Below are 27,309 nucleotides of genomic sequence, written 5' to 3'. Positions count from 1 at the left end.
CCCTTGTCTTTGCAGACACCCCCAAACTGGGTTGTTATCGGGTTGAGAATCTAAAGATTTTATACTTCCTATTTATCTGCCACGGTCTATGGTCTGTGCACTATAGTGCAGAGAGAACGCGGACATCAGGGCACCCCCGCAGCGCTTTCGTCGCGCTGTCCAGCAGCGAACCCCAATATTGTTTTGCTTCTAGTAAAAGATATTTCAAAACCCCTCTCCTCGATCCGCTTCCACAGAGCTGATGCCCCGAGGGCTGAAGCTGGGATTTCCTTCTCCTTCTTTTCCCGAGGAGCTCCGCTGTGCTCCCCGGGCTCTCCGAGACGCTTCAGGTCCCGGCAGCCCTGATGGGGGCAGGGGCGAGGGGAGGAGGCGCGAGGCAGAGAGGGGGCTTTCTGAGGGGAGGAGGGACAACTTTAGAAGTCTCCATAGTCTTTTCCTTTCAGGAAACACATCCTGTTAATGTTTGACTGCCGTGGCAGTAGCTTTTTTTTTTTTTTTTTTTTTTTTTTTTTTTCAGTCGACTACGCCCTGAGTCTCACCAAAACGAGCCACAAAAACAGCCATTTCCTCTTGGTGGGGAGGTGGGGGGGCCTTTTCCTCACTGCAGTGGCTGTTCCTGTCCCGGCACTCACAGCTCGGCTCTTCGGAGAGGGACAGGGCAGAGTAACCTCCTCGAGATACTCCAGACTTGCAGATCACCTTTGGGATGACCACACTCCCCTCTGGGTCGGCTTGGCATTGAGAGGATGACATCTGTCACCGTTTGCAGGATATTCTGAGGTTTGCACCCAAAGCCAGGCTTTTGGAGCAGCACTGGTTGGCTTGGAGGATCCAGCGCTCAGCAAGCTACAGCGAGCATCACATCCCACTTCTGCCCCACCCCAGCTCAGGCTCTCCTGCCCCGACACTGGATTCTGTTTGGATTCAACCCATCCAACACGGAATGGACCTCCCTGTCACCCAGTTCACCACGGGACTGGCATTACTTATCAAAGTGCAAGAAGGTGGATAAGTTAACGCTGGGAAGGACCTAACAAAGCTTCTTTGTGTTCTTATTTTATGGAATTCTCCTATCTACCTCACAAAATTCTCATTTCCTTGGTCAGAAATCCCTCTGGAGTTGACTTCAAGAATGAACGGTGATGTCCTCTAGCACCCCGTAACACCCCAGCACAGCCACCAGTTCCCAGCCCAATTTCAATGTGCTGCAGCTGACCAGGACCTCGTGTCGTCTGCAATTAGAGACTGGCAGCAAGCCGACAGTCAGATATGACTGTCCAGAAACTGGTAGCCACAGCTGTGTTGGTAGCCCTGGTCTCACTCATCCTTAACAATGCGGCTGCCTTTACCCCCAACTGGGTGTACCAAACGCTGGAGGACGGGCGCAAGCGCACTGTGGGGCTCTGGAGGATGTGCTGGCTGGCAGAGCGGAGCAGAGGGGGTGCAAGCACCAGTGCCAGGCACGGGCAAGGGGAGGAGCAGGAGTGTGAAGCCCTGGGCTGGGGGTCAGAGTCGGCTGGGTTCCAGGAGTCACGCAGCACTGTCAAACGTAAGTGCAGCCTCTTATCTTCTCTGCAGACACAATTGATAGGGTGCACCTGGTCCCCAGGAGTTCAATGGCCTAACCCTGAAATCACGTTATCTGTCTTAGTCTAAACATCTCCTCACATTCATTCCCAAATAAATTAATTTCAGAAAATAAGAAGCATGATGTCCGCCAGTAATGAACTAAACTCCTCCTCTCCCCTCAAAACCAGCAATCTGCATGGTGCTGTCTGGTTTATACACCCCAGGAATCTATCTGCTTTGAAAAAATTATCTAAGAAGTGTAAGCCTGAAGTTTGGAGACATCTTGGGCTCACTTCTCCCACCTGGGCTCCTGCCATAAGATATCCTTTCCTCCTCAGTACATCAGCAACCACAGTTGCTCTGAATACCCTAAAACTAAAAAAAACCAAATAATCCCAAACTCAAAAAGGTATTGCAATGAATGACATGTTGTTTCTCCCTTCTATTTGCTTTTCTTGGAAATGCCAGGAGCAGAAAAGACAGAAATAGTTGTGGTAAAAACAAGTAAAACTGAGAAAGGTCTTAAAATGTGTAACTATTCTTCTTGGTGAAAAAGTACAATTAACATACAACTTAGTGAGTACAAAAATCATTACCCATGGTGTATTTTTAATTTTGCACTTTTACAGATTGTAGGATCTGAAGAATGCAAATAGCTTACACAGAGCTAGGGAAAATATTGGATAACATGAGAATTATGAAACTGATTAATAAATAATAAACCTTATGTATCACATTAATGGTGCAAGAACATTAATTCAAAACTGATTAATAAAACCTTATGTATCATATTTATAGCATTAATGGTGCAAGAACTGTGCCGGAACAGGATGACAGAAAGGTTTTGGTTGGTAGGGACCTTAAAGACTGTACAAAATACTTGCAGACACCGTGGCTAGGACCACAGCTACCCTGGTGCCAAGAGGTTTCTCCCCTAAACCCCCTCCACTCTCAGCAGCTGGGTTATGAGCAGCCATTCTACGGGGAATCAGTGCTTCTGCTGCACCCTTCGAGGCATGGAATTTAACAGAACAAATATCTATAAAGTCCATGTTTCGACAGACCACAGGATTCTCCCAAGATTTCAAGGATGCTCATAAACAGTTTTGGTACCTCTGAGGGATAGTTTGCAGCATCTGCAACATACATGATTCCAAAACAGTTTTTTTCATAGTTTGAGATGTGGAGAAAGAGCAATTGGTCCTTGGAGTTTCTTACATCCCTCTGGAGAAAAACCAAAGAAATATTAGAGGGATTTATTTAAAAAATGCTTTAATGTGCACCCATTCCAGATTGGGAATGGGTGCACATTAAATTGGGAAAAACCCCTATTTTCCAACAAAATTATGCAGAAACATTTTTTGCACATTTGCTAATACTGAGCCTGCATAAATCACAAACAGAAAATTTCTCAAGTGTCTTAAAGTCCTTACCCTTTCAGTACTTTTTAAACAGAAAGAACTTTTATAACAATAAATGGTTATAAAAAGGATTAGACTGTGGGAGAAGTTCCTTGATGTGTTTTTGCAGCTTCATCTCTTGAATCACTTCCTCAATTAATACTGATAAGCCATATTCTAACTTGAAGAACATGTGTACCATTCAAAAATAGTAAAAGTACGTTTTATGTACTCAACACTGGAACAAGCTCCTGCACAGTGAATTTGGCTCCTGCAGTATTTTTAACACACAAGCTTGTATTTCACGCTGTGTGGTGCCTAAAGATGAGAGGTATTAGTTTCATGGCAGAACCATCTGGGCAGCAGTTTCTGATGTCAAATAGAAGGATAATGTGACAGAAAATTTGAAAATTTCCAAGTAATAATTATAGCATAATCAAACGCTCAGAAGAATTATCTGACAATCACTGTTAATATTTCTAATTTAAAGGAGGCTTTTCAATCCCAGAGACTTGATCTGTATAGGAGTAAAACATCCATTCCCTATTTAATCTGGAAGCAAATAGTAAGCAAAATTCTAAATATTGATAAAGCATTTAAAGGAAAATCCCCTCTCTGCAGTTGTGTCATGACAAACTTAGTAGGAAACAGAACTGTGGCATTTATTTTTAAGACAATTTTGTTTCCATGGATGTACACGTGATCAGTATGAGCCTGATTTTACTTCAATGGATTTGTCATCCTAAAGAATTTCTCTAATAAGAAATCACACATTATTTTATTAATACCTGTGGGCAATCCTCATCTGTCTAGTTCTAGATCCCAGACATGTGGGGGGGGGTATGTGTGTATGCATATGCATACATACATCGAAAAACAACTTTATGAAGGAAAAAACCACCTTCCTCAATACTGAGTAACCACAAAGTATTTTGGATGCCATTTGTAGAACAATATAGAAAAGCTGTTCTGCCAATAGCAATGCAAAAGAGGCCACAATTTGGCTCATATAAAACAATGTATTTATACACATACAGACATACATATTTCAGAGGCAAGCTATTTATCTCACAGTTCAACAGAAGAACTGTAACCTCTTTGAGAATTTGCTTGTCCATATACTAAAGACTCCTGTACATGCAGTATATAACTAACAGCCAACTATAGGCACTACTATAAGCTGGCTTCCTCCCTGGCAGAGAGAAGCACATTCTCAGAACATGCTTTTCACTGACTTTCTCTGCCTGCTCTTTCCTCCCATTGAAATCATAGAATCATGGAATGGTTTGGGTTGGAAAGAACCTTCAAGCCCATCACATCCCACCCTGTGCCATGGGCAGGGGGACACCTTCCACTATCCCAGGTAGCTCCAAGTTCCATCCAACCTGGCCTTGGACACTGCCAGAGATGGGGCAGCCACAGCTTCTCTGGGCAGCCTGTGCCAGGGCCTCACCAACCTCACAAGGAGGTTATCTTCCTAGAAATGTCAAAAAAAAAAAAAAAAAAAAGAAATCCAGGGATAGGAGTAAATTATATTAAAAATACAGGGAAATGAAGCGTTGCAGTGTGAACTACTGAAAGACACAGCATCAGAAGTATGGGCAACTGATTCCATGGGAAAGCACTTCAACTCTGTCCTTCAAATATCACTGCTCTGGAAGTGAAGATCCCAGGCCTTTTCATTTGTTTTTATTTACCTTTCTCTTTCTCACCCTCTTTCTGCACAGCCCTGCACCTCTCTTTCAAACCCCCTGTGATGCTGAAAAGCTTCCATAATGGTTCAGATAACTAACAGCAAAAGAATCCCCAGGTTAGGGTGGAAGTTTTGGACATAGAGTGGGTTGGGGGTTTTGGTGGATGTTTTTCCTTTGGATTAAGCAGTGGTATCAGGGTCCAACAAGTGCTGCTGCTAACACTATGTGACAAAGGTGTAAGGAGGGGTAAGATGGCTCCTTTTTCAGTGCTAATAAAGTCTCAGATCTGAAACCAATGTTGTGAATCAACCCAGCTGTAAGGACACCAATCTAAGCTTTTATAACTTGGACAAACCACTGAATGATACAAACTTAAATGCTTCACTGAGAACTCAGATTGTATAGGCCCTCTTCAAACACTTTAAGGAAACCTGGCCAGGTAGCCTAACTCTCCTAGTCACCTGAGTGTAGGCAAGAACATTTGTCAAAGATTATGGAGCTGCAGTTTCAGAGCTGTTGAAAAATTTTGGAAGATTTTGCTCTTGCCTGTGTTTATTAAAACTGACAACTGTATTGAAGGCTCTCAGTGTTGGGTTTGCAAGGGCCCATCACTTAACCATAAGAACTTAATTATGTTGAAAATAGTTAATGGAGTCTTCACTCCAAAAGTAACGACTGAAGCTGTTATAAAAAACACCCAACAACCACACTCTCCTCTCCCCAACAAGATATGTCTACCTTTAAAAATAAGTATTCAAATGTGAGATTTCACACGTAGATGAGCTGAATGGTTAAGTTCCAAAATACCTAAAAGGTTGGAAGTTTCCACCAGTTTCTCACATCAGAACATGACTGTAATTGTGCCAAAACAGATTGGGTTTTCCCTGCTCCCTTCTTCTTCCTTAAATTACTGTCTTTAAGTGAGAAAAGCATAAACTGTATACTTCAGAAAGCCTCTCAGGAGGTGAAAAAAGCAAAATAATTTTCGAGATATCCATGCATTCATAATTTTTAAGATACTCATCCAGCAACAGAACATACTGAGGACTGTTGCTGCTGAAATCTGTATGTCTGCTTACAAAGATTTTTACAAAGAGCAGGAGAGACTTCCCTTTTCAGGACAAAGACCTGCAAACAACATAATCATGTGGAATGGGTATGAGGCAAAGAAGAAATTCAGACCTGTTTCACTTTTAAAAAAGTAGTGACTATTCAGACCATCAAAATATATTTGCATCACATAAGCAACTCTTTAAAACTTCCCATGGTGTCAGTGATGCAGTCACGCAAAGGTGTACTGAGATACGGCCAACATTTGGCTTAGTTTGTTTCACAGGTACTTTTAAAGTGTTTCCACATATTTCCTAATTCATACTCAAAGAAGCTAGCAATATAAATACCACAAGTTTAAACTGACAGAAGAAATTAAATGTCAAAGACTTTATAAATAGAGCACAGGTTTGGGAAGCATAGCATGATGCTGATAATTACAATGGTTCTATTTATTGTCCCTATTATTTCAGAACTGTTTTAACAGTAAGTGCTGACCTCCTATGCCCATGTTGTAAAATCAAGCACAGTTGTACTTTGCACTTTCATAGTGCTCTTGGTATCCAAGGCACAGCTTCAGCTGATTTCCATGGCAGCTGTGGAGACCATTCAGCACATCTTACCTTTGCTGACAAAGCTGACATCCAAAACAAAAAAACCACATAATTCATTGCCAAAAGTTTGACTGAAGTGATTTTTTAATTTTTTTTTAATTCTAAGGAAGAGCTTATTCTAAAATTATTAATACTGAATCCAGCTCCCCAGGATCGAACTCAGGTTTATGAACAGCAGGACCATGTGTAAGAGTCAGCAAGACAGAAGCCTTGCTCTTTCTGACTCTTGCCTTTCATCCATTTAGGTTCAAGCACACTATTCTGGCTTTTCCTAAATTTGGTACTTGGTTTGCATTTCTGAAGTCCCTATAATGTGGATTTTAAAAATCACTCCAAAAGGCTGAAAAATACAATGTATTCTTTATCTCAGGGTAACAGCTCAGCAAAACATCAAAACATAGAGGAAAATGGCATGCTCAGTTAGAATCTCTGATTATATTAGAAAAACCCTAATTATTTATCTAGTTAGATTTTTATCAGAAGATTATCATCTCAGCCTGCAGACATTCAGCCCAAGAAGATGAATTTTAGCACAGTTATAAGAAATTGAAAGTGGGTTCTAACAAAAGTAAATGAAGCAATTTAAGTGTAAGGAGCATTACTAGTTTAATCTATAATAAATTGTAATAATCTACATATATTTAATTCAATAATATTTTTATATTTAATCTATAATAAATTAGAAATCTCTTTTCAGAAACACAACCATTTATTCTCCTTTCCAGAATAAAGTCATGTATAAATATGAAGCACTTGAAAGGACAATCAGGTACAAGTCAGAATGTGTCCTCAATAATTCACCAAGTGATTAATAAATAAACCCAAGAACCATAAGGAAACAGGATCAACAGAATATTTTTTAAAATTCCTTTCATTACAAAACCAAGAAGCAATATCCCTTGGGAGATTTAAAGAATGGATGTAATGTAATCATAGGTGCAGTCAGCTTCACAGCAAGCTACGGTGGCACCATCCTTCAGCTGAGCATAACCCACCCTGCATTATTTAAGGGTTTAAGAGCTAATTAATAATTTAAGTACCGTTTTTGAGATGCAACACACTTAGTGTCCCACAGTGGACAGGGATAACAGCACACTCGCAGTCTGCTCCTACAGCTCAGATGCCACCAGGAGATTGTGAAGGCACACAGATGCTGGGAGTCAGCACTGTCCCCGTGCACTGAATAAATGTGTGGTCACTAGATTGGTCCCAGAACTGGATACTTAGTAGCTTACTCACAGAAGCTCGATTAAAGTTTCCACTAAAATTTTTATCTATCAAGAGGGGTCTTTCTCAGGGGGAGTTTTAGACTACCATGAAAAAGCCATTTTGCTTAATCATTAAAAATTAATAATTAACTGGCATTTTTCCCCTCTATGCAGACAGAAAAGGGAAATAAATGCTCACATTTTAAGCAATTAACATAATGTGATTTTCCAGTGAGATTGTCCTTCCTCATTATTCCAAAACACTGCAAATTACTTTTGCAATGATTTACAAATTATTTACAAATATCCTGGAACATAACACTAAAAGTTATGGGGCTATCATGGATCAAAACAACAAAATTGCTGCTTGTAAATAAGAAAATCAAATTAACATCTCTAATCCAGATGGATACAGATGGTTTAGGAAGTGAGCAAAAAAACAAGGAATCTGACTTGGTCTCACCCTTAAGAGTTTGGGGTTTGACTCTTGATTGATATCCGTTTTAAGCAAAGCAGAATTCATTAAGCCAGTACCCCTGGCTGTAAAAGAGTCCCAACTGGATGACCAGTCCAGGAATCAACTGCTTCTCTGAGAATATGGGGGCCACAATGGGCTTCCAGAAGGAAAAAAGCAGACATTAGCACTGTATGCTGATGAACAGCAGATACTTAGAGCAGAGTTTTTAGAGCCATTCAGCTCCAACTCTTTCCAGCTCTCAGCAGTCAAGATGCATCTTAAGGGAGGTGAATAAAGGTATGGATGGAGGGCTTGTCCTCTTCCACCCATCAGATACACACAAAGGAATGAACACCTTCTGCAGTGTCCAGGTCTATACTGCTGGAAGTATTGACCTTTAGCTACAGGGAACATCCTCCTCTGGTCACAGGGAACTCCATCACAGTTTAATTTCAAGAGAGGAGTGACATTAACAATAATGAGGTCAAAACAAAAAAAAGCAGGATATCCAAATTACAAAATACCTATGTCCTGACAGTCTTAGGCAATAGATTCTGGAAGTGAGAGGTTAACACAAATGCCACCAGTAACTGTGCAGACACTAAACCTACTATGACCATATGGTTTTACAAATTGTCATTAACAAACAAAATGCAAAAACTGATGAAGTCTGCAGTGGCCACAAAAAGTAACACTGGAATCATGGCTACTATAAATGAAGCTGAAATGGTTGAACAGCTGATTCTAAATTTATATTAATTATCAAATCAATAGAAAACCCATCAGAATAGACTAAAGCTGACTATTGAGGCATTTTTGCTGTACATATAATTTAAAATAGAGTAAAAGAACACACAAAGGTAAAACCTAAATTTCAAAGCTTTTACAAAAAATACATTGCAGGAAGTTTTATAAGAGGTTAGAAATATTTATTTCTGGACTGGGCAGTCATTCAAGCAGGAGAAGAGCTTTGTGTCCTGACCTTCCTCAACAAGATTTCCCTCTCCAATGGCTTTAGGCTGAGCTCTGAAGAAATACTTTGACATTGCACACTCAATTCCCTTTCTCAATACATACTGTCCATTGGATGTCATTACTAAAAAGAGGCCAGAGATGCTGGTGCAGAAGCTCAGCTTAGGGTTGTGTACATACAAAATAAAATTACAATGTGCTGAGCTGACAGCATGCAAAGTAACAATGGCTGTGAGTAAGGAAGCACAGTTACCTGGCACTTTCAGGCTGAATACAATTAACAAGCTCTACTACAAGAAGAACTGACTTTATGCATTATTATTAGAGTTATACATTATTGACGGGCTGCCCAGGGTAGGGGTGGAGTCCCTATCCCTGGAGGGATTTAACACACATGTGGATGTTGCACCTGAGGACATGGTTAGTGGGGGCCTTGGCAGTGCTGAGGGAACAGTTTGACTTGATGATCTTAGGGGCTCATTTTCAGACTAAACAATTTTATGATTCTAAGTTTGCTTTTTTCCCCAAGAAGAATCACTACAATTCTAGAAGAAAACCAAAAGATGACAGATTATACATTAAACCTGTTAGAATAAACTACCATCCCTCATATGAAGGATGGGAAGGTACTCAGGTTGTAATACTTTATTCCATAAAAATAATTGTCCTCACATTTAATGAAATCATACCAGCTACTTCCTTCTTATTCTACCATTCATCAGCCTGCTGCAGCTCCATGGGTCATGTGCAACTTTCTTACTGGTTAACAGGAGCAGCTATGCAAAATACTCATTGCATTTCCACATCTCTCTGAACAGTGTAGTGTGTTAGGCCAATAAACATTGTGCGTGGAGTTCTTACAAACAGCAGCAAAGATCATGTTACCCATTCAATGTACTTCCAGCTGCAGGAGAAGACAATGATCAAAGAACCATTTTGTAAAGATTAAATTGTAACAAATTTGCTTGAAGTTCAACTGAGTCACAGTCAGAAACTTACTATTTTTAGTATGTGTAATATAAAATCATCCGTGGCAAAGCTTAAAGTCATTAAAGTAATACAGTAAAGTGTTAAAAAAAGGTCACAAATAGCAGCAAAAGCAAAAATTTGGTATTAATTTCTGTGTCAGGGGCCAGTATATATTTCTGGCATGAACTTCAGACTTTTAAAGGTTATTTATATACAGAAGAGTTTGGTTTTTTTTAAGCTCGTGCATACTATATACAGAGAAGGCAAGAGAATCCATTATGGCAACAATTTTTTTAATTTAACACTACAGATAGATCTGTCAGTAAATGAAAGTACTAATAATGGCTGCAAGCCTGCTCTTACTTTGGGCATTTCTCCTTTGAAAGTAATTACTATTACTTCAGCTCAAAGTATTACAGAAGCCCATCTGAGTGGAAAAACAGAACACTCTGAATGTTCAAAGTTTACTAGTGTTTACAAAGCTCAGACATCTGACTCTGATTCCATTAGCCCATGTGCTTCATGACCTGTGAGCATTCAACACGGCAAGAGTTGGAAATGCTGCCAGTGCTAAAAGGGAAACTTTGGAAGTTAAACACAAAATCTTTGAACAAATTTTTTCAGTAACTGGTCAGAAATTAACTCACTAGGAGAAGCCAAAAAACCTCAGTATGTTACTTTCTTAACATTTTATTCAGTGGAAAAAGCTTAATGGACTATGGTTCTTAACTGACTCTTCAGATACAATACTATATTTCATTAAATTTTAATTAAATAATGTGTTGCTACTTAGAACATGGGAAGCTGAAGACAGCCTGTGAAGGGAAAATAAAGAGTAAACACAAAAGTAGGTCAGGCTTCATGATTAACACAATTAAATTTACTCTTGTTTATATCAGGTTTTATTTTCTGCACTTCTTAGCAGTCTCCCTGGAAGATCAGGAACCAAATTCTGGTGGTCAGTGCATCCACCAAATTAAAGCCAGTTAAAACACTACTAAAAATCTGCTCCAGAGTCTGTCATTCTCTAGTATATGCCAACTTACACATGGTGCTACTTCTATTTCAGAATATCAGTGACACATTAACAAGCGATGTGGAACAATGACATTTGTAACTCCCAACTTTTGCTAGAGAAGAAGGAAAAGGATAAAAACAGGAGATCCATCAGGTTAACAGGAAAAGCAGAAAAAAAGTCTGATTAAAATACCCAACTTTGCAGTTAATATAACCCATTCAGTAGCCTGCTGGCAGACACATTTTAATCAGGTTTCTAGCCAATGACATCTGTATATGTCCATGTCTGTAATCATTGTTGCAGTTGTTCTTTAATCATAGATTATCTCAGGTTGGAAGGGACCTACAAGGACCATTGTGATCAGCTCCCTGTTCCTTGCAGGACTAGCTTAAACTAAATATCACTAAGAGCATCCTACACAAACCACAGCTGTGGCAGCCTTGGTACCATTACCACTGGCCTTATGACCACATGACCACTGGGGAGCTTATTCTAGTGTCCAACCACCCTCTGGGGGAAGAACCTTTTCCTAATAACCAACATAACCCTTCCCTGACACAGCTCCAGCCATTCCCTCATGTCCTGGCACCAGACAGCAGAGATCAGCATCTCCCCACTGTAAGTAAGGTGCAGAATACAACATGTATTCACCTCTCAGCTTTCTCTTCTCCTGGCTGAACTGGCCAAGTTATCTCAGCCACTTCTTGTATATCTTACACTTGAGGCCTTTCATCATCTTGGTCACCCTGCCCTGGGTATACTGCCATCAATGTCATTTTTATTTTGAGTTTATCACCCTCCCTGTCATGGTGTTCCAGTATGGTCTCTGGCCTGTACATTTTCCTTTTCAGTTTAAGAAGATTCCTGCTCAGCCAGGACCTTCTTCTTCTCTGCTTGCATGAGTCCCCATGCTTTAGAATTGCTGGCTCCTACACTATTATGAGGTCATCACTTTGCCCACTTACAAATAACTTAAGTCTCTCCTTACAAATTGCACATCTCAGAGGGCACTTTTTCTACTTCCTTCAGTCCCTGCACCCAAAGTTACCTTCAACATGATTCAGAAATTTCCTGGACATATTTGTGTCTGTTGTACGATATTCCCAGTTGATGTCTGGAAACTTAAAATCATGTGTAAGGCCCAGGAGAGCTGATCTAGAGATATCCTGAATTTCTTTTGCTGTAATTCATCAGTATCATTATCCTGGCTGAGTGGTCAATAGTGGACTCCACAGCATACTCCCACAATTTCACTGTTAGATATATATGAACATATATATATAGATAGATAGATAGATAGATAGATATGTGTGTGTGTGTGTGTGTGTCTGTGTGTGTCTGTGTGTGTATTTATACACAGACACACAATTTTAAAAAAGGTAGCTTTTAACCTGTACATGCAGATTATGCCCTAACACCTCATTCAGAACTTCCAAGCCTTGTCATCTTCATTACAACCATTTCCCTCATTACACAGATGGAAATAGAAGGGTCTTTGCAGTGTATCCCAAAGATTAATAAATGGTAAAAGAACAAAAATTTAAGAATCCTCTATACAAAGCTTCTGTAAACCAGTAAGACCTGAGCATTAACATCCACAGGATGATTTTTTAGGACAATACAGATGGACTTGGGGAAAAAGAAATTCAGGGTGTTATTGGTTTGTCTTAGTGATGATTATTACTTTATGCCCTTGAGAAACTTTTTATGGTTCCATTTCACTCTGCACCACACAAATAGAAAGCAAACATCTACCCTGCCCTAAACAACTCTGTCTATGAGTCTGGTAGAATCTTCAGTGAAGAGAATTCCAGCATCTCCAGTGGGTCATTCTGGGAAATTAGCTGCTTGTTTCATACCCTGCAGCTATACTTACGAGATGATGTGCAACTAAAGGAAATAATCATTATATAGCCTGAAGAAAACCCTTTCTTAATCAGACTGCAGGGAAAGCAGTCAGAACAAGGGACTACTGAGAGAAGGGACTGGTGTCTGAGAATTGTTCATTGGACTGACAAACTTTATATTCCTGCTCAGTCAGGATTTTCTTTTTCACAATTTTATATTATTGTAACTTTATGATGCTTCTGTTTCCTAGTGCAGTTCGACATGATGCGTGCCTGCAACCTCATTGCCACGGTGGCTCTGACTGCTGGCCAGCTCCTCTTTGTCCTGGGGCTAATGGAGCTCCCCATCATCTCCCAGGATACCCAGTGGTGGGAGGAGGCCATAGCTGCTGTGTTCCAACTTGCCAGTAAGTCCACTTCTTTCTACTGATGGAAAAGTGCTCAGTCTCTATTAAATCCAGGTGGAAATACTATATACTTTATATACATATATAGATAATATACTTTATAAATCTTTCAAGTGACATAGAATAGCAAAAAGGCTTATATCTAAAAGCAAATTCATTGTCTCTCACAAGCTCTCCCCATGAGACTCTGCAGTACATGAATAGAAACTTTTATCTGGGATATATCATGAGGCTTCTGGCAACCAAAAAAAACCCAAGCCTTTATTATTTCCTATGAAACTAGGAAGGCAAACGTAAGAGAAACAAACTGGATATGTTGTAATCCCACAATTTAGCAGGGCAAAATATACTAAAGGAACTGTGAGAAAGCAGAGCGGAAGGGCTGAGCAAATTTTTGAAGCCTTGTTGAAAAATGATTATTTTATTTTAGCTAACTGAAGTTTACTCAATGATCACCAGCTGGATTTTGACAAAAAGATACATCTGCAATCCAACAAAGAAAGCCAAAGTCAATTCATACCCCTGACTGCTATAAATAAAATTCCCAAAGCAATTTTCATGGACTGTATACAGAGCTGCATGAGGAAAAGAGGAAATGGGTTTATCACAATTCCATTTTGACAGCAGTGGCAACAAAGTGTAAACATTCTGCAGTAATACCTTTCATTATTACATAAAGTAAGTAACTTCAGTATTCATTATAGTAAGAGTCAAATCCTATAAAATATCCATGTAGGAAACTGTCATTAATGGAGTAACATTCAAACTGCTTACAAGATCAGATTGAAAATACAACATTTATTTTTTTATATATATAATTAGTGTGAAGAATAGATTATAATAAAGCAACACCATTTTATTTAATTTCAACTTTAACAACTCAGAATATTAAGAATGGCATAAAACTACTGGGACCTCAAGTTTTCACCAATGCATGTTCAGAATCTGGCCTAGGTCATTTAAGTACAGTCTCACAATCTCATAGCAATAAAATGGTTAGGTTTTTTTAGGTCCACTAAGGATGAGGAACCTGAAATCCAGATGAGAGGAGGAGACAGCAGAGGTTCTGTAACCCTCAAAGCACCTGATCCATCTTTGAGGTGCAGCAAGAGCCTCAAGCACCACAGTGCTTCCAAAAGACAGATACGCAGCCATGCCATAAGAGCCCCTTTCATAAAAGCTCCCTTTGTGTCTGTGTAACTGTGGATTCCTTCTGGGTAGCTCTCCCTTGACTATTGGCATGATGCCTGCTGTACTCTCCCATCCTCTCCAAAGTTGACCTGTCTGTTTTTCCAGAGCGGAAATGCATTCTGGCCCTGTTTGGATGTGTTGTTTCATTGACAAACAGCACAGGGGACAGCCATGGGCCCTTCTACCATGGCTGCTAATTTTAGACTTGGCTTTTTTTTTTTTCCTGTGCTGGAGTCTGTTTTAAACACAGTCAGAGAAAGACTGAAGGGCGCCAGGATATCCCGACGCAGGAGGAGGAAATGCCTGCTATTACCTGTTATGCAAGCTGAACCTTGAAATCCAGGGAGGGGACATGTGAGAAAAGCCACAGTCAGAATGAATGACAAAACACTAATGAGAATGGCTGAAGAGGCTTTTGGATCAAGTAGCCTATGTCCATCTGCCTGCCTATGTTCAAAAGGTGTGAAGGGATGGATCTTGCAGCCTGTGGCAATATGAAGACAGACATTGTGCTGTGTGAAGCTGCAGAAATAACACAGTGATTATCCTTGCCCCATTCCCCATCCCCCTCTGCAGTTATGCCACATTCTACCATCATCAGATGGTTTTCTGCCCTGAGGTCATGATATTAATTTTACATCTCATTATCTTTATGTTTAAACATCAAGTTCCTTCCTGATATCCAGAACAATCACCTGAAGTCTTCTGGAGTGCATACTTGAGAAAAAAGTGAGAAGTCATTATATAACCCAATATTAATTAAGACTTCTTGGAGACCTCCTTAGTTTTATTAGAAAGTGGTACATCAACTGCTGACTCCTTGGGACATCAGGGGTCTGCACTCACTAAACTTCCTAGCTCAGGTAACAGCATTTTAGACATTACAGACGAAGTGTCTTTGGTATCAGACAAAAACCCATGTGCAGTGAGAAATCTAAGCATTTCCACTGCTCTGATGAAGGGCTGCTGCTGCATCTGGAGACTGAGAGTTCTATATTGAAGGAGAAGACAGTGGCCACCACACATCCTATGAGCCACAGGTGATACACAGTCTCTGAATCTCCACTCTTGAGACAGTAACCTCTCAGTCATTCTCAAAGTAAAGGAGCAATATGGATCAAAAACATCAGAATAGTAAATATCACACTTACATTTAATAGCATTTATCCCACACAAACAACCCAAGAGAAACCCCTGCAAGGCTCTCTTCCACTTCATTTGAAGAGTTAAAGCCAAGGTACTTTAGGTCAGACAGATCATTTGTGTGAAACGGGCAGGTGATGTTTAAGAATGAACAAACTTAGATCTTACTAAACATTTCTGTAGTACTGGCTGGGTAATTTCTGCTTATTACACTTGCAAATGGAAGAACACCAGCACTAACCTTCTGTTTTCTCCTTTTCAAAATCCAAATGATCTGAAGAATTGTTCTGCAATTCCTCATCCTTTCAGTAATTTCAGAAATTATTTTGAGCCATATTCCCTCTAATTCCAACTTCTCCTTGATCTCTACCTTTCATCCTGGAATATGCCAACAAGTGCTGAAGAGAACCACAGTGGTCACTGGTAGATTGAAATCTTGTATTATGGGGGAAGGCTCAACGCACAATTTTCTTGTTTTTACTCAACTGAAACTGTGTGGATTTCACTATCGTTTCCCATGGCCTGAAAAAAGTCCTTTTTGGCTTAGAAAACTAAACGTGCTAAGTATTATCTCCAAAGTCTATCAGCAGTTCAAATCAATGATCTTAGATCCACTGGAGCTTGCAGTGGCTCCAGATCCACCACTTCCTCACTCCTGACACCTGAACAAGCATTTGACAGCCATTCAAAAAGGATGGACCTCTGACAGAAGATGAAGCCCCAGGAAGCAAAGAGGAAGCAAAGAAGAGAGGAAACAGCAATGCTGTTTGGGACAGCAATGGGATTCACACAGGTCCAAAGCTCCACAGCCTCACACCTCCCCGTTAACAGGAAAGCGAGCTGTTTGCTTTGGAAAAGGCTCCTACTGAAAAGGGAACCAGTGTTGTACATGGAATTTTGTGTCAACGCTCAGAAATTTCCCTCTAGAGGGTTTTGGAGTTTCTGTTTTTTTCCAAGGACCTGTTACAAACTCCATGTGCTGAATATAGGATGGATAACAGCTGACAAAAGAGCTGTTGGAAAGGGAAATCCATACTAACAGCACAGGGTTAAAAAGAGCACTTCAGAGGATACTGAATTACTACAAACATTAACCTGCCAGACAGTATCATGCCTTGAGGAGCTCCAGCCAAATCTTGATCTTGTCCAGTGATGATTATCACAGATATTAGAGAGAAATATTAAAAACTTTATAGGGAAAATCTGGGCTAGAATACCCCTTACATTAGATCTCATCCTGGTTTCTGAATGTCCAAGACCGCAATACACCTGAATCATGACTAATATTTTGCCAGTTTGCTTTCAGCATTAAACAACTTTAATGCATAACATCCTGAAGATTAAAGTTTCATGTTCCTACTGAGCCTGTCATTTACAGCCAAATAAATTAGTCTCATCTTTCTTAATTTTCAAGCATTGCATTCCAGCTTTGCCCAACATGTTTTTCTGACAACAGGGTTTCACTTCAGATCTGTAATGCATCACAGTAAAGCTGAGCTCACACATACTGTAATTTCTGTGCTCTTGAAACTAAATCAGACAATTTTTGAATCACCTTCTTAACTACTTTAGATCAGTTGATATCTAGAAAATCTCAATGTAGAAAAGAACAGCACGGTAGCCATCGGAAAACACGGCTGAAGATACTCCTGAGAGCAATGTGATCCTGAGTTCTGTATTACTTCCTTCCACTTTTTTGCTTCAGAACACCCTCAAGCCAAATCCATTCTAAGATGAAGTCTGTGGAACTGTAAGCCTGAAACTTCCTGAAGAGAAAACAAGTAAATGAGATGCTCTAAGTAACCTAAAAATCATAGTAAAAATAGAGAATCTGACTGCTTGATTTGTGCTAAATGTTTTCATTATTTGTCAACAGAGCCAAACTTCTCTATTCTTTATGCTGACCACAAATGTCACAGTAAAGTAATTTTGTTTTCACACATTTGAAAAAGGAATCACATTTGCAAAAATCCTAAAATTTGGATGTCTATCTCATTTATTTTGTCAGAAATGGCTCCCAGGAGCAGCTGAACCAGCAAACTGGGAAGGACAGTAGCTCACAAGAAGTGTGGTGAACTCATCTGGTATAGCTCCATCAGGAAGGAAATCTGACTATATTCTTTAAGGTTAAACTCTGATAAAAGCAGCAGGCAGGTTGTTGTAGAATCTCAATGTCAAGGGCACATATTCTGATCAGAAATATGGTAAAAAAATCTATTAACAGATAAACATAATTTGGATATCAAAGCATAAGGTGCATGTAATGCAGAGAAAAGTGTGTGAGATGGAAAGTATCTCAACTCAAATATTCACTTTATTGCTTATGAACATGCACATTATATATACATAGAGGTGTCTCCAAAAACTTTCAAACCCAGCTGCCTTGCTGGATCAAATTACGCAGCTCTTACGCTCTGATGTATTCAGAGATGAACAGAGCACTTGAACAATAAAAGCAAAAGAAGACACTGAAACACCCAGGAAGATCACCCATCAGTGACTGCTTTTTTCTGCACAGAGTATTTTTGCTCTCTGACCTCACCTGCAGTACGGCAGCCAAGTTGGGGATCCTTAGCATGAGACAGACAAGGAGCTATTAGAGTGGGTCAAGAGGAGGCCACACAGATGCCCCAAGGGTTGCAGCACCTCTGCTGTGCAGATAGGCTGGGAGAGAAGAGGGTGCTCAGCCAGGAGAAGAGAAGGTTCTGGGGAAAATTTATTGTCACTTTTCAGTACATAAAGGGTGCTTAACAAAAGACAGAGAGTGACTTCTTACATGGACAGTGACAGGACAAGGGGAATGGTTTTATGCTGGAAAAAGGAAGATTTAAATTAAATGGTAGGAAGAAAGTCTTTCCTGTGAGAGTGGGCAGGCCCTGGCACAGGGTGCCCAGAGAAGCTGTGGCTGCCCCTGGATCCCTGGAAGTGTCCAAGGCCAGGTTGAGAGGGGCTTGGAGCTATCTGGGATAGTGGGAGGTCTCCCTTCCCATGGCAAGAGGGTTGAAAAGAGATTGTTTTAGAAGATTCCTTTCAACCCAAGACATTACATAGTTCTGATTCCAGACAGGAGCCCATAGCTGTGCCTGATATGAGGCCTACTATGATTAAAGCAGAGCTTTAATTGGCTCCAGCTGCCTCAGAATCCAAGAGGCCAAGCAATGCTAATAGTTGACATCAAGTGTGAGTCTGCACTTTTCTCCTTATTTAAACAGCTGCCCAAGAGGAATTCTGGGCAAATTCTGCCTAGTTCATTGGGAATGCTTTCCAACATTCCATTCAAAGACTGGCATAATTTCTAAGGAAACCTCCAAAAGGTAACCAACAAAAGCAAATTACTGTCAATAGATCTAAACTGATTAAAGATTTCCAACATAAGGTAAGATTCACTGCCTTATACTAACTTAATCTCCCATCAGGTTAAATACAAGGACTGACAAACTCAAAGAACTCAAGTGGAAATCCCCTGTAATTCAGAAAAGTGAGCAAAAAGAGGGTCTTATTGCCCCTGAGAAGCTGTGCTAGTCACATGTTTAATTGTAAGCTGTTACATGCTACCAAAATCCTTGGACAGAAATTTTAAATTACAACTAAACAAAACAAAACAAACAAACAAAAAAACCCACAAAACCAAAACAAACAAAAACAAAACAAAAAAACCTCCAAAAACCCCAAGAAATTATTGCACTTAACAATGTTCAACTGAAACCTCAAAGGTCATTTGACTCTAATGGTCATACTCCAATTCCCTGTAGCATTAGAAACTAAAGCACCATCCAGCCTGGTGCTGCCATGAAGAGCATGTGACTATTACAGAGGCCTCATATTTGCCTTCAATTGTAACAACTTCTTTAGTGCCAAGCTGATACAAGAAAAAATATTTGTTAATAAATAATTTGCATAAGTCTTATAGGAATCACTTTGTGAATCTATCTCATGCTGATAGATACAGCTGAGCTCCTACAAACAGCCCATTCAGGTGTGTGACTGATCACAGCTAAATCATTCCCTGTGAAACTTGGTGGGGTACCCAGGGGTGAAATATTTCCCTTCCCTGTTTGCAGTTCTGCACAAGTGTAGGTGGTGTATTCTCAACGCTCTGGCTACTCTGTTTTGCTTCTTCTCCCTTTTCTTGACAGCAAAAATCATCCTCCAGGACAAGCTGTAAAGAGGAGGATTATAAATCCCAATATAGATTCTCTGGCAAACTAAAAAAAACAATGTGAATTTCTTCAAATGCACTATCAGTACACTAATAAAAAGGAAGAATGAGAATCCAGGGATGTCTGAAAAAAAACCAAAAACAACAAACTAGCACAGAAATAAAAAGTGACTATTAGAATTCTTTTAAAATGCTAAAATTCTGTAGCTGGCTTGCAGCCAGCCTCAGTCAAACAGGAAATCCAGCATACAGATCTGAAATGAAAATTCAAAAAGTAACATTCTCCCAACCCACCCCCACTACCACAGTCAGTACTGTTCCAACCAAGAGTCTTCTGAGTGACTTTGTTATCTGTTTCCTTCCCCAGCGGAAAAGCCACCCCCCTCTCGGCTTGTTTTGCTGCAGATGGGAAACAACTAGAGATAAACAGCTTCTATGGGAAAAAAAAGCACTTCAAGTAATCTCATCAGGATTTTTAGTGAAGTTGTGGCCTCTGTGCAGTCTTGAGACAATATACAATACAATTATCTGAAATTGATTGATGTACTTAATTAAATTAATTCAGGGAAATTGAGCCATGTATCTCAAAGTTTTGTCATCACTACAAAACAGAAAAGAAATTAAATCAAGTGAAAATGCTCAATATCTTCATAAATAAATTTAAAGAAATATGTCCCTTCTACAGTCCTTGTCAACCTGTATTGTACAGTGTGAGCTCAAGAATCTTGATGGCAAAAAGAGCAGTTTTCCAGTTATTTTTAGTAGAGCTGTTTATGGGAAATAGTCTGGGAAGCCAAATATCTTCCTCTAGGTATTTTATTGGAATACTGAAACTGAATTCAGACATTGTTACAAATACGTATCTAAAAAGGGGAAAGTCACCACAGTCAGCTCTGGAGACTATTCTTACAACAAGGTTAATTTTTATAGGGATACTTCTAACCATTATATGGCACAAATACATGAACTATGTGTCTTTGCCCAGTCATTTAGAGAACAGACTAAATGTTCCACCCTAGTTCCTGGCTAGAGTACAAGACTCCTCTAAGGGCAAGAAAAACATATGCAGCACATTGGAACATTTTGCTCCAAGAAGTCCAAGTTTGATTATGCTGTTATAGACAAAATGTATCCAAGCAAACCTTGAGGTTTTCGTACATCATCATCTTCACAAAAGCAGCATTCATCAAGATTTAAAACTCACCATCCTATGCAAACTCAGTGTTTTTGGATCATAATGATTTCTTCACCTTTTTCTTTGGAGTTCCTACATTTATAATTCCCATATCAAGCCATGCTAATATGAAATAAGAATGCTGGAAAATAACTTTCTCAGTGACACTTCTATTTTGGAGTTCCTTGACTCTTGCAGAACTGTAAAACTAATTGTATAAACTCTACAGTAACGTGCTTCCAACTCTGCTGCCTCTGTCATGTGTTTGTCTGCTCTTAATGTCAGTTCCTGTCTAAACTGCAGCAAAGGATCCTAAACAGAACACACATTTTCACTCAAGAGCTCTGGCAACTGGCTCCCATGATCTGTCAGTTCAGGGAGCTCTCAAACCCAGTCAATCTACCCCACTCAGCCATTGGCACAGAACTGGGAAAGGAGATAAAGCCTTTTGTGTGACTGGCTGCTCATCTGAGCAGGGTTCAGGCAAAGGGCTTGTGAAGGAAAATAGTCCTTCTAGCAAAAATAGCTTTATTTGGGGACCCGTAAGGAAGCCTTAGTGCTTTCCACTGGTGGATAATTGCTCCATCAGAGAGAACACGGAGATGTTAAGTCATTTAGGACAATAATTGGCCATAAGTAATACAAAAGCAAGAAAGACAAAGCTAAGTAATTTCACTAAAAGCTGGGTATTTGGAAAAAGTTTTAAATATTGAAAATATTCCTACAGTGGGAATTAATCTCCGAGACACAACATAGCACCAGGGTTACCCTGTGTAACTGGTATTCCTGAACCCATGTCCCTCTCCCAAGAGAGCCTCAAAAAAATACTGCAAGATAGTGGGAACTTTTTAATATTTATAACTGTCCCTTAAAGGTACCTGTTAGGGGTCGCTGGTCCAAACAGCTCCTGCTCAAAACTCCTCCTGCCTCAAGTTTTATGATTATCTTCACACTTTTAAAAAAAAAATAAAAAAAAATAACACTTTATGGATTCCCTGTCAAAGCCTGTATGAACTGAAAATGAGTTCTGAAAGGAAAACTGAAAAACAAAACCAATTACAAAAAGCCTTCTCATGTGCATGACTAAGTAAGATGGGTCTCTTGATTTATATCAATACCCTCCTTCCTGCCAGTTTTAAACCACAAGGAGATGAAGTAGGTCAACTCAGCTACAGGAGGTGCAAGCAGGTCCTTTCCTCTTGATTTCCTACCTTCATAAGAAAATGGCTATTTATAATCATTTGAACAATGGACTGCAAAGCAGTATCAGTGTGTATCACCCTTATAAGACCTAAATGAAGATACAGATATCCAAATTATTTATAAGCATATCACAACTAGCATGCCCTGCTCCCAATGCTCTGAAATACAAAATAAACACAGGAAGTTTTATCAGCCTGGTTCCACACATGGGGAACTGAGCCATCTCAGAGGAAAGTTTAAAAGACCTAATGTCTCTCACAAAACAGAACCTAATCTCCCCCTGTTTTCTCTACCATGTGCCTCAGGACAAGCTGAACTTGGAGACCGACTACTGGCAATGAGGGGAAAATATTTTATTTGCACCAGCAAACCATTATTGTATGGATCAGTGATTTCTACAACTCAGTGTGCTCCACATGGCCACATTCTCTCTAAATGAAACTTGTTTATTTATAACTAAGATGAATCATAAAATAACTACCAGATTTACTGAGAAAACGGAGGAGTTACTGTGTCCTTACAACTGTGTTAACAACGTAAAATCCATCCAGGGTATATTAGGCTTCTTTTAACATCAGAGTGGGGAAAGAGCAGTAAAAAGCTACTCCTCCCATAGGAACCTATTTTCTCCTTATTTGTCCTCAGACAGAGAAATGCCTCACTCCAAACCCTCTCTGGACATGCCAGCTGTGGGACAGTGCCACCTCAGGAGAAGGTGAAGCAAGCAACTGTTACAAAGCACCTTCTAGGTAGACACAGGAGAGCCAAGTATGCCAGACATCTCCTGAAGGAATATCCATTCAGTGTTTGCATTATGAGGAGGGGGATTCAGCCTTCATTTTACTGACTCTCAAAATAGTGCAAGTGTCATACCTTAGAGTAATGATTGTTTTCCTCCTACTTGTATGTCATTTCCATCCTATGTGTTTTTTATCTGTATGTAACTTGTGTCTTTTCCATCTTCACTGCACTACCAGTGTACTCTTTTAAGAAAAGAATTTGTACAATGCACACTCAGGATATGCTCTTTCATGGAAAATCAAGGACCAGGGCCAGGGGTCATATCATTGCCATGTATCCATGGGGATAATGTTTGCAGGCACAGGCACTGTGGCAAGCTGAGAAAACAGCATGCAGCAACTGGGAAGCTCTTGACTTCTCCTTGCCCATGAACTTAGGAAGATGGTGTGCAGATATGTTCTGGCAGTTCATAGATATTTATTTATTACAGTCTTCCTTCATGAAGGGGTCATTTTGGCAATGACATTCCTTTGTTTTGGTGGTGGTTAAGGAAGTGTGTAGGATAACAAAGAGAAAATCTTTTTTTGGTTAGTGAGGCACACTTGCCTCTTTGTTTCAATCTAATTACATCCATGAATTTCTTTTAAAAAGTTGAAAAATAGTTTTGTTTGACAATAGGTACAGGAAGAAAGACTAGGCTGGAGCCATTCTGCTCTGAAGCCAGGCTGGGAGAGCTGGGGATGTTCAACCTTGAGAAGAGGAGATTCCATGGAAACATCACAGCCCCTTCCAGTGCCTAAAGGAGGTCCAGGACAGCTGTAGAGGAACTTGGGACAAAGGCCCTAAGGGACAGGATGAGGGGGAATGGCTTCCCACTGCCAGAAACAGGGTTAGATGGGATATTGGGAAGGAATTGTTCCCTGGGAAGGTGGGAAGGCCCTTGCACAGGTTGCTCAGAGAAGCTCAATCCCTAAAAGTGTCCAAGTCCAGGTTGGACGGGGCTTGGAGCAACATGGGGTAGTGGGAGGTGTCTCTGCCCATGGCAGGGGATGGAATGCAATGAGCTTTAAGGCTCCTTCCAATGCAAACCATCCTGGGATGGTACAGTTCTCTGACAATACAATAAACAAAGAGCAGAAAAGTAATCATGTGGTTATCAATGCATTCTTCAGAGAATGGATAGGTGTTGATAACATAAAAAGGTGTAAAGGGATACAGATTGCCTCTTGATCTAACATGGATCTCCTGCATAACTAGAACAGTTACCCCACCTCACTTCTGAATTAATATTACTATAATTCATCAGTAATGTAACCACCAAAGAGAATGAGAAATTTTCCTTTTTTTTCACTGTTTTTGCAAATCACATTGTGACACCTGAATGGAAATGCCAGACAAGTGCACTGTTATTACTCTAGTATTACTTACCTTTTAGGGAACTTAGTACTGTGCTTAAGGTTACAAGGACAATAGAAACTTTGTCTTCAGTAGCTTCTGGAGGTATGACATTACTTCTGCCTCATAACACTTTTTTCCAGCAAGAAAAAGTAGGACAATGAAGTTCAATTTATTTCACCTTCCCTTTTTTTGAGTTACTTAATTTTAACATTGCTTTTTATTATTTCTGTAAGATATTTAGCTATTCCTCATATTTGCAGTTTACATAGTGGCCTGCCTTAATAAGCATTTTAAAATTTCACAGTAAGTGTATGTACTGTGAATAAGATTTTTTTAAATTATTATTATCTTCATCATCATCATCATCACTAATACCGCCGTTTTCTCTTTTGGCAAGTAAGAAAAAGGACATCTGTGTAAGTAATTCAAATGCACGGGGGAAAAAACCCAACATGAAATACAGTTCAGTGGGTGTAAGAAACTTAAATCAGAGTGAACACATTTAAATTTAATACTGAGCCTCTGTTTAACACACTCTCTTTGCATGTATTGTGAGGCTCAAATATGCCTTCAAAAACACATCCAGCATATCATAATAGGGGTGGAAAGGCTCGACAGACTTATGAGCAGTGAGTCTGTAAATGTTGAGATGCCTATAACATTTTGCCACTGCAGAAATTCAAGAGGAAAGCTCATTAAAAATAACTCTGCCATTTTGCTTGCAGGTTTTGTTCTGGTTATCGGACTGGTGACATTCTATCGTATCGGACCATACACCAACCTCTCGTGGTCCTGCTACCTGAACATTGGAGCCTGCCTTCTGGCCACACTGGCAGCTGCCATTCTAATCTGGAACATCCTCCACAGGCGTGAGGACTGCATGGCACCCCGGGTCATTGTCATCAGCCGCACCCTGACTGCTCGCTTTCGCCGTGGCTTGGAAAATGACTACGTTGAGTCACCATGCTGAAAGAGTACACTTGAAAGATCACCAAGGAAATCTGCATTGGAGTTGTTTTCTATATATATGCTATAATTTAAGGATTGCAAGACATTACAATGTTCACTTGTTTGGGCAGAGGCCCTTGATTATTGGATGGGCTCCATCTCTATACATATGTATAAAACACATAATTTTATATATATATATAAATATATATATATATATATAAAAAATATTATATTGCCCTCTCCTTCTGCTGTACAGCACAGAATTGTTGGGTTGGCTGCATGGCAGCAGGGTCAGCTGGAAAAGATAACAAGTGTATGCAATGAGAATACAGGAAAGAGGGAACCAAACACATTTTCTCTGTCTGCATCAAGTTCTCCTGCTCCCTAAAAATAAAACAAAAAGGTATAGGAGACCAGTGACAATAGCTTGGGAGTTAACATGCAATCTGAGAAAGCAGAAAACTCACTATAGACTAAGTGGTGGGTTTAAAAACTGTCTAAATTTCATGACTTTCTAGTTCTTCTATTCACCTCTCTACAAGGAACAAATTCTCATTAGCTGCAATACCTGCTCCCAGCCCCAGAACAGACCAGAGAGTAAAAAGCAAAAGCAACTCTAACTATTCTTATGTAAAGAAAGGAATTGCAGAAGAATTAAGCTGCACTTTTTTTCAGACATTTCTTTTGTATCCTGAGACACAGGTTTGCTAACGTCCTATGCATAAACAGACATTAAAAATGAGAATGGTACGCAGCTAGAACAGGCCACACATGCTGCTGAAAAAATGTTTCAATGTTACATTGAGGGCAAATGTCCACAGGAGGCTACCTGAACTCCCTAATAATCAAATATATTATTAAATTGCATTGTTGGGAACTATTATAAAAAATAAATATTCCAGCCCACTTTGGTTTCTTTTCTCACCAGCTAGTTATAACATTTGATGTGACATTAGAATGCTATGGCAGGACACCAGTTTTGCCCAGCAATGCCCAGAGCCATATAACACAGGGAATATTGGAGAACAGAGCTGCCACTCAAGCACCCAGACTGGAGAATAAAATAAATATACAGGACTTCATGATTTTGAGATTTAAAAACAACCTGCATCATAGTTTAATATGATAATGAAGTGAAAAAGTAATGCCTATAGAATTAGGTATAATGTTTATAAGCCTTAACATGAGAAGCACATGGCCTCACAAAAGTCATATGCATATAATTTTCAGAAAAAAACCCACAACATATCAAAAACTCTTATGCACGAATACATGGGATACAGGAACCTGAGGCAATGACAGGTGACTAAGTGCTCTCAGAATGCTGCTCTGAGCACAATTACTGATAGGTTGGAGGGACCATGAGCTGTGAATGTTACAAATTCCTCAAGACTGTTTTGTTGCTCCCAGCTGAGTACACTGCTTTGCTTCTTTATCACTATTTCCACACTTTTTAAAAATGTGATCATCAAGCTGGCTCTTGAGTTCTGTTCTGCACTCAGTTTGGTTATGATAAGAAACTCAACCCCGACTGCTGCTCTGCACCACATTCCAAATGACAAACACTCTACAGAGACTGATGCTCTAGAACAACTGCACTGCTCTAGACTGTCAGGGGAAATGCCATAAAGCTGACAAAGAGTTTCTTCTAGCAGTAGGTTTGTAAAAACCAACTAAGATTAATATTCATCTGCCTGCATTAATTTTCTGGGAAAAAAAAAGAAGTCCAGAAATAATATGATTAAATGCAGTGGTTCTTAAAATAAAATATTAGAGTATTTAAGAGACATGATATTATTTCCTCTAATATTGCAATATCCATATTATAATAATGTACATGTGAATTTAAAAAACAGCTATGTGGTTGGTAAATCTATAACACTTGGTATTGCTGTGATTATTTTAGATGTATAAATAAAATTGTGAATGTTGATTTTCTTCTAGTGATGACATTTTTGCCATTCAGACACAGGATAATGTTGCGGGTTATCAGTAATTCTTTCTCTTTAAGTAAAAAAGAATCCACAATGTATTATAGACAAAGAATGAGCAGAGCATTAAAATGTCTGTGAGATAAAGATGTTTCCTCTGGTTAAAAATGAAAGGGAGAATGAAATCAGAGAGGGAAAAGGTAAGGAGAATCT

General features: G+C 39.7%; 2 protein-coding genes across 10 annotated transcripts in view; one reads left to right on the top strand and one right to left on the bottom strand.

Annotated features, from left to right (window-relative positions):
• Positions 1-27,309, bottom strand: part of IFT140 (intraflagellar transport 140) — a 90,128-nt gene that overhangs the window by 15,764 nt on the left and 47,055 nt on the right. The window lies entirely within an intron of this gene.
• Positions 522-27,103, top strand: TMEM204 (transmembrane protein 204). Its single transcript, XM_015642620.3, has 3 exons — positions 522-1,549; positions 13,050-13,205; positions 24,940-27,103. The coding sequence occupies exons 1-3, from the start codon at positions 1,270-1,272 to the stop codon at positions 25,182-25,184; spliced, it is 681 nt and encodes a 226-aa protein (XP_015498106.1). The 5' UTR covers positions 522-1,269; the 3' UTR covers positions 25,185-27,103.

The sequence above is a fragment of the Parus major genome, chromosome 14 (genome assembly GCF_001522545.3).
Source record: "Parus major isolate Abel chromosome 14, Parus_major1.1, whole genome shotgun sequence".
NCBI classification, from domain to species: domain Eukaryota; kingdom Metazoa; phylum Chordata; class Aves; order Passeriformes; family Paridae; genus Parus; species Parus major.
Note: the sequence above shows the minus strand (reverse complement) of the source record. Positions and strands in the feature narration are given on the sequence as shown.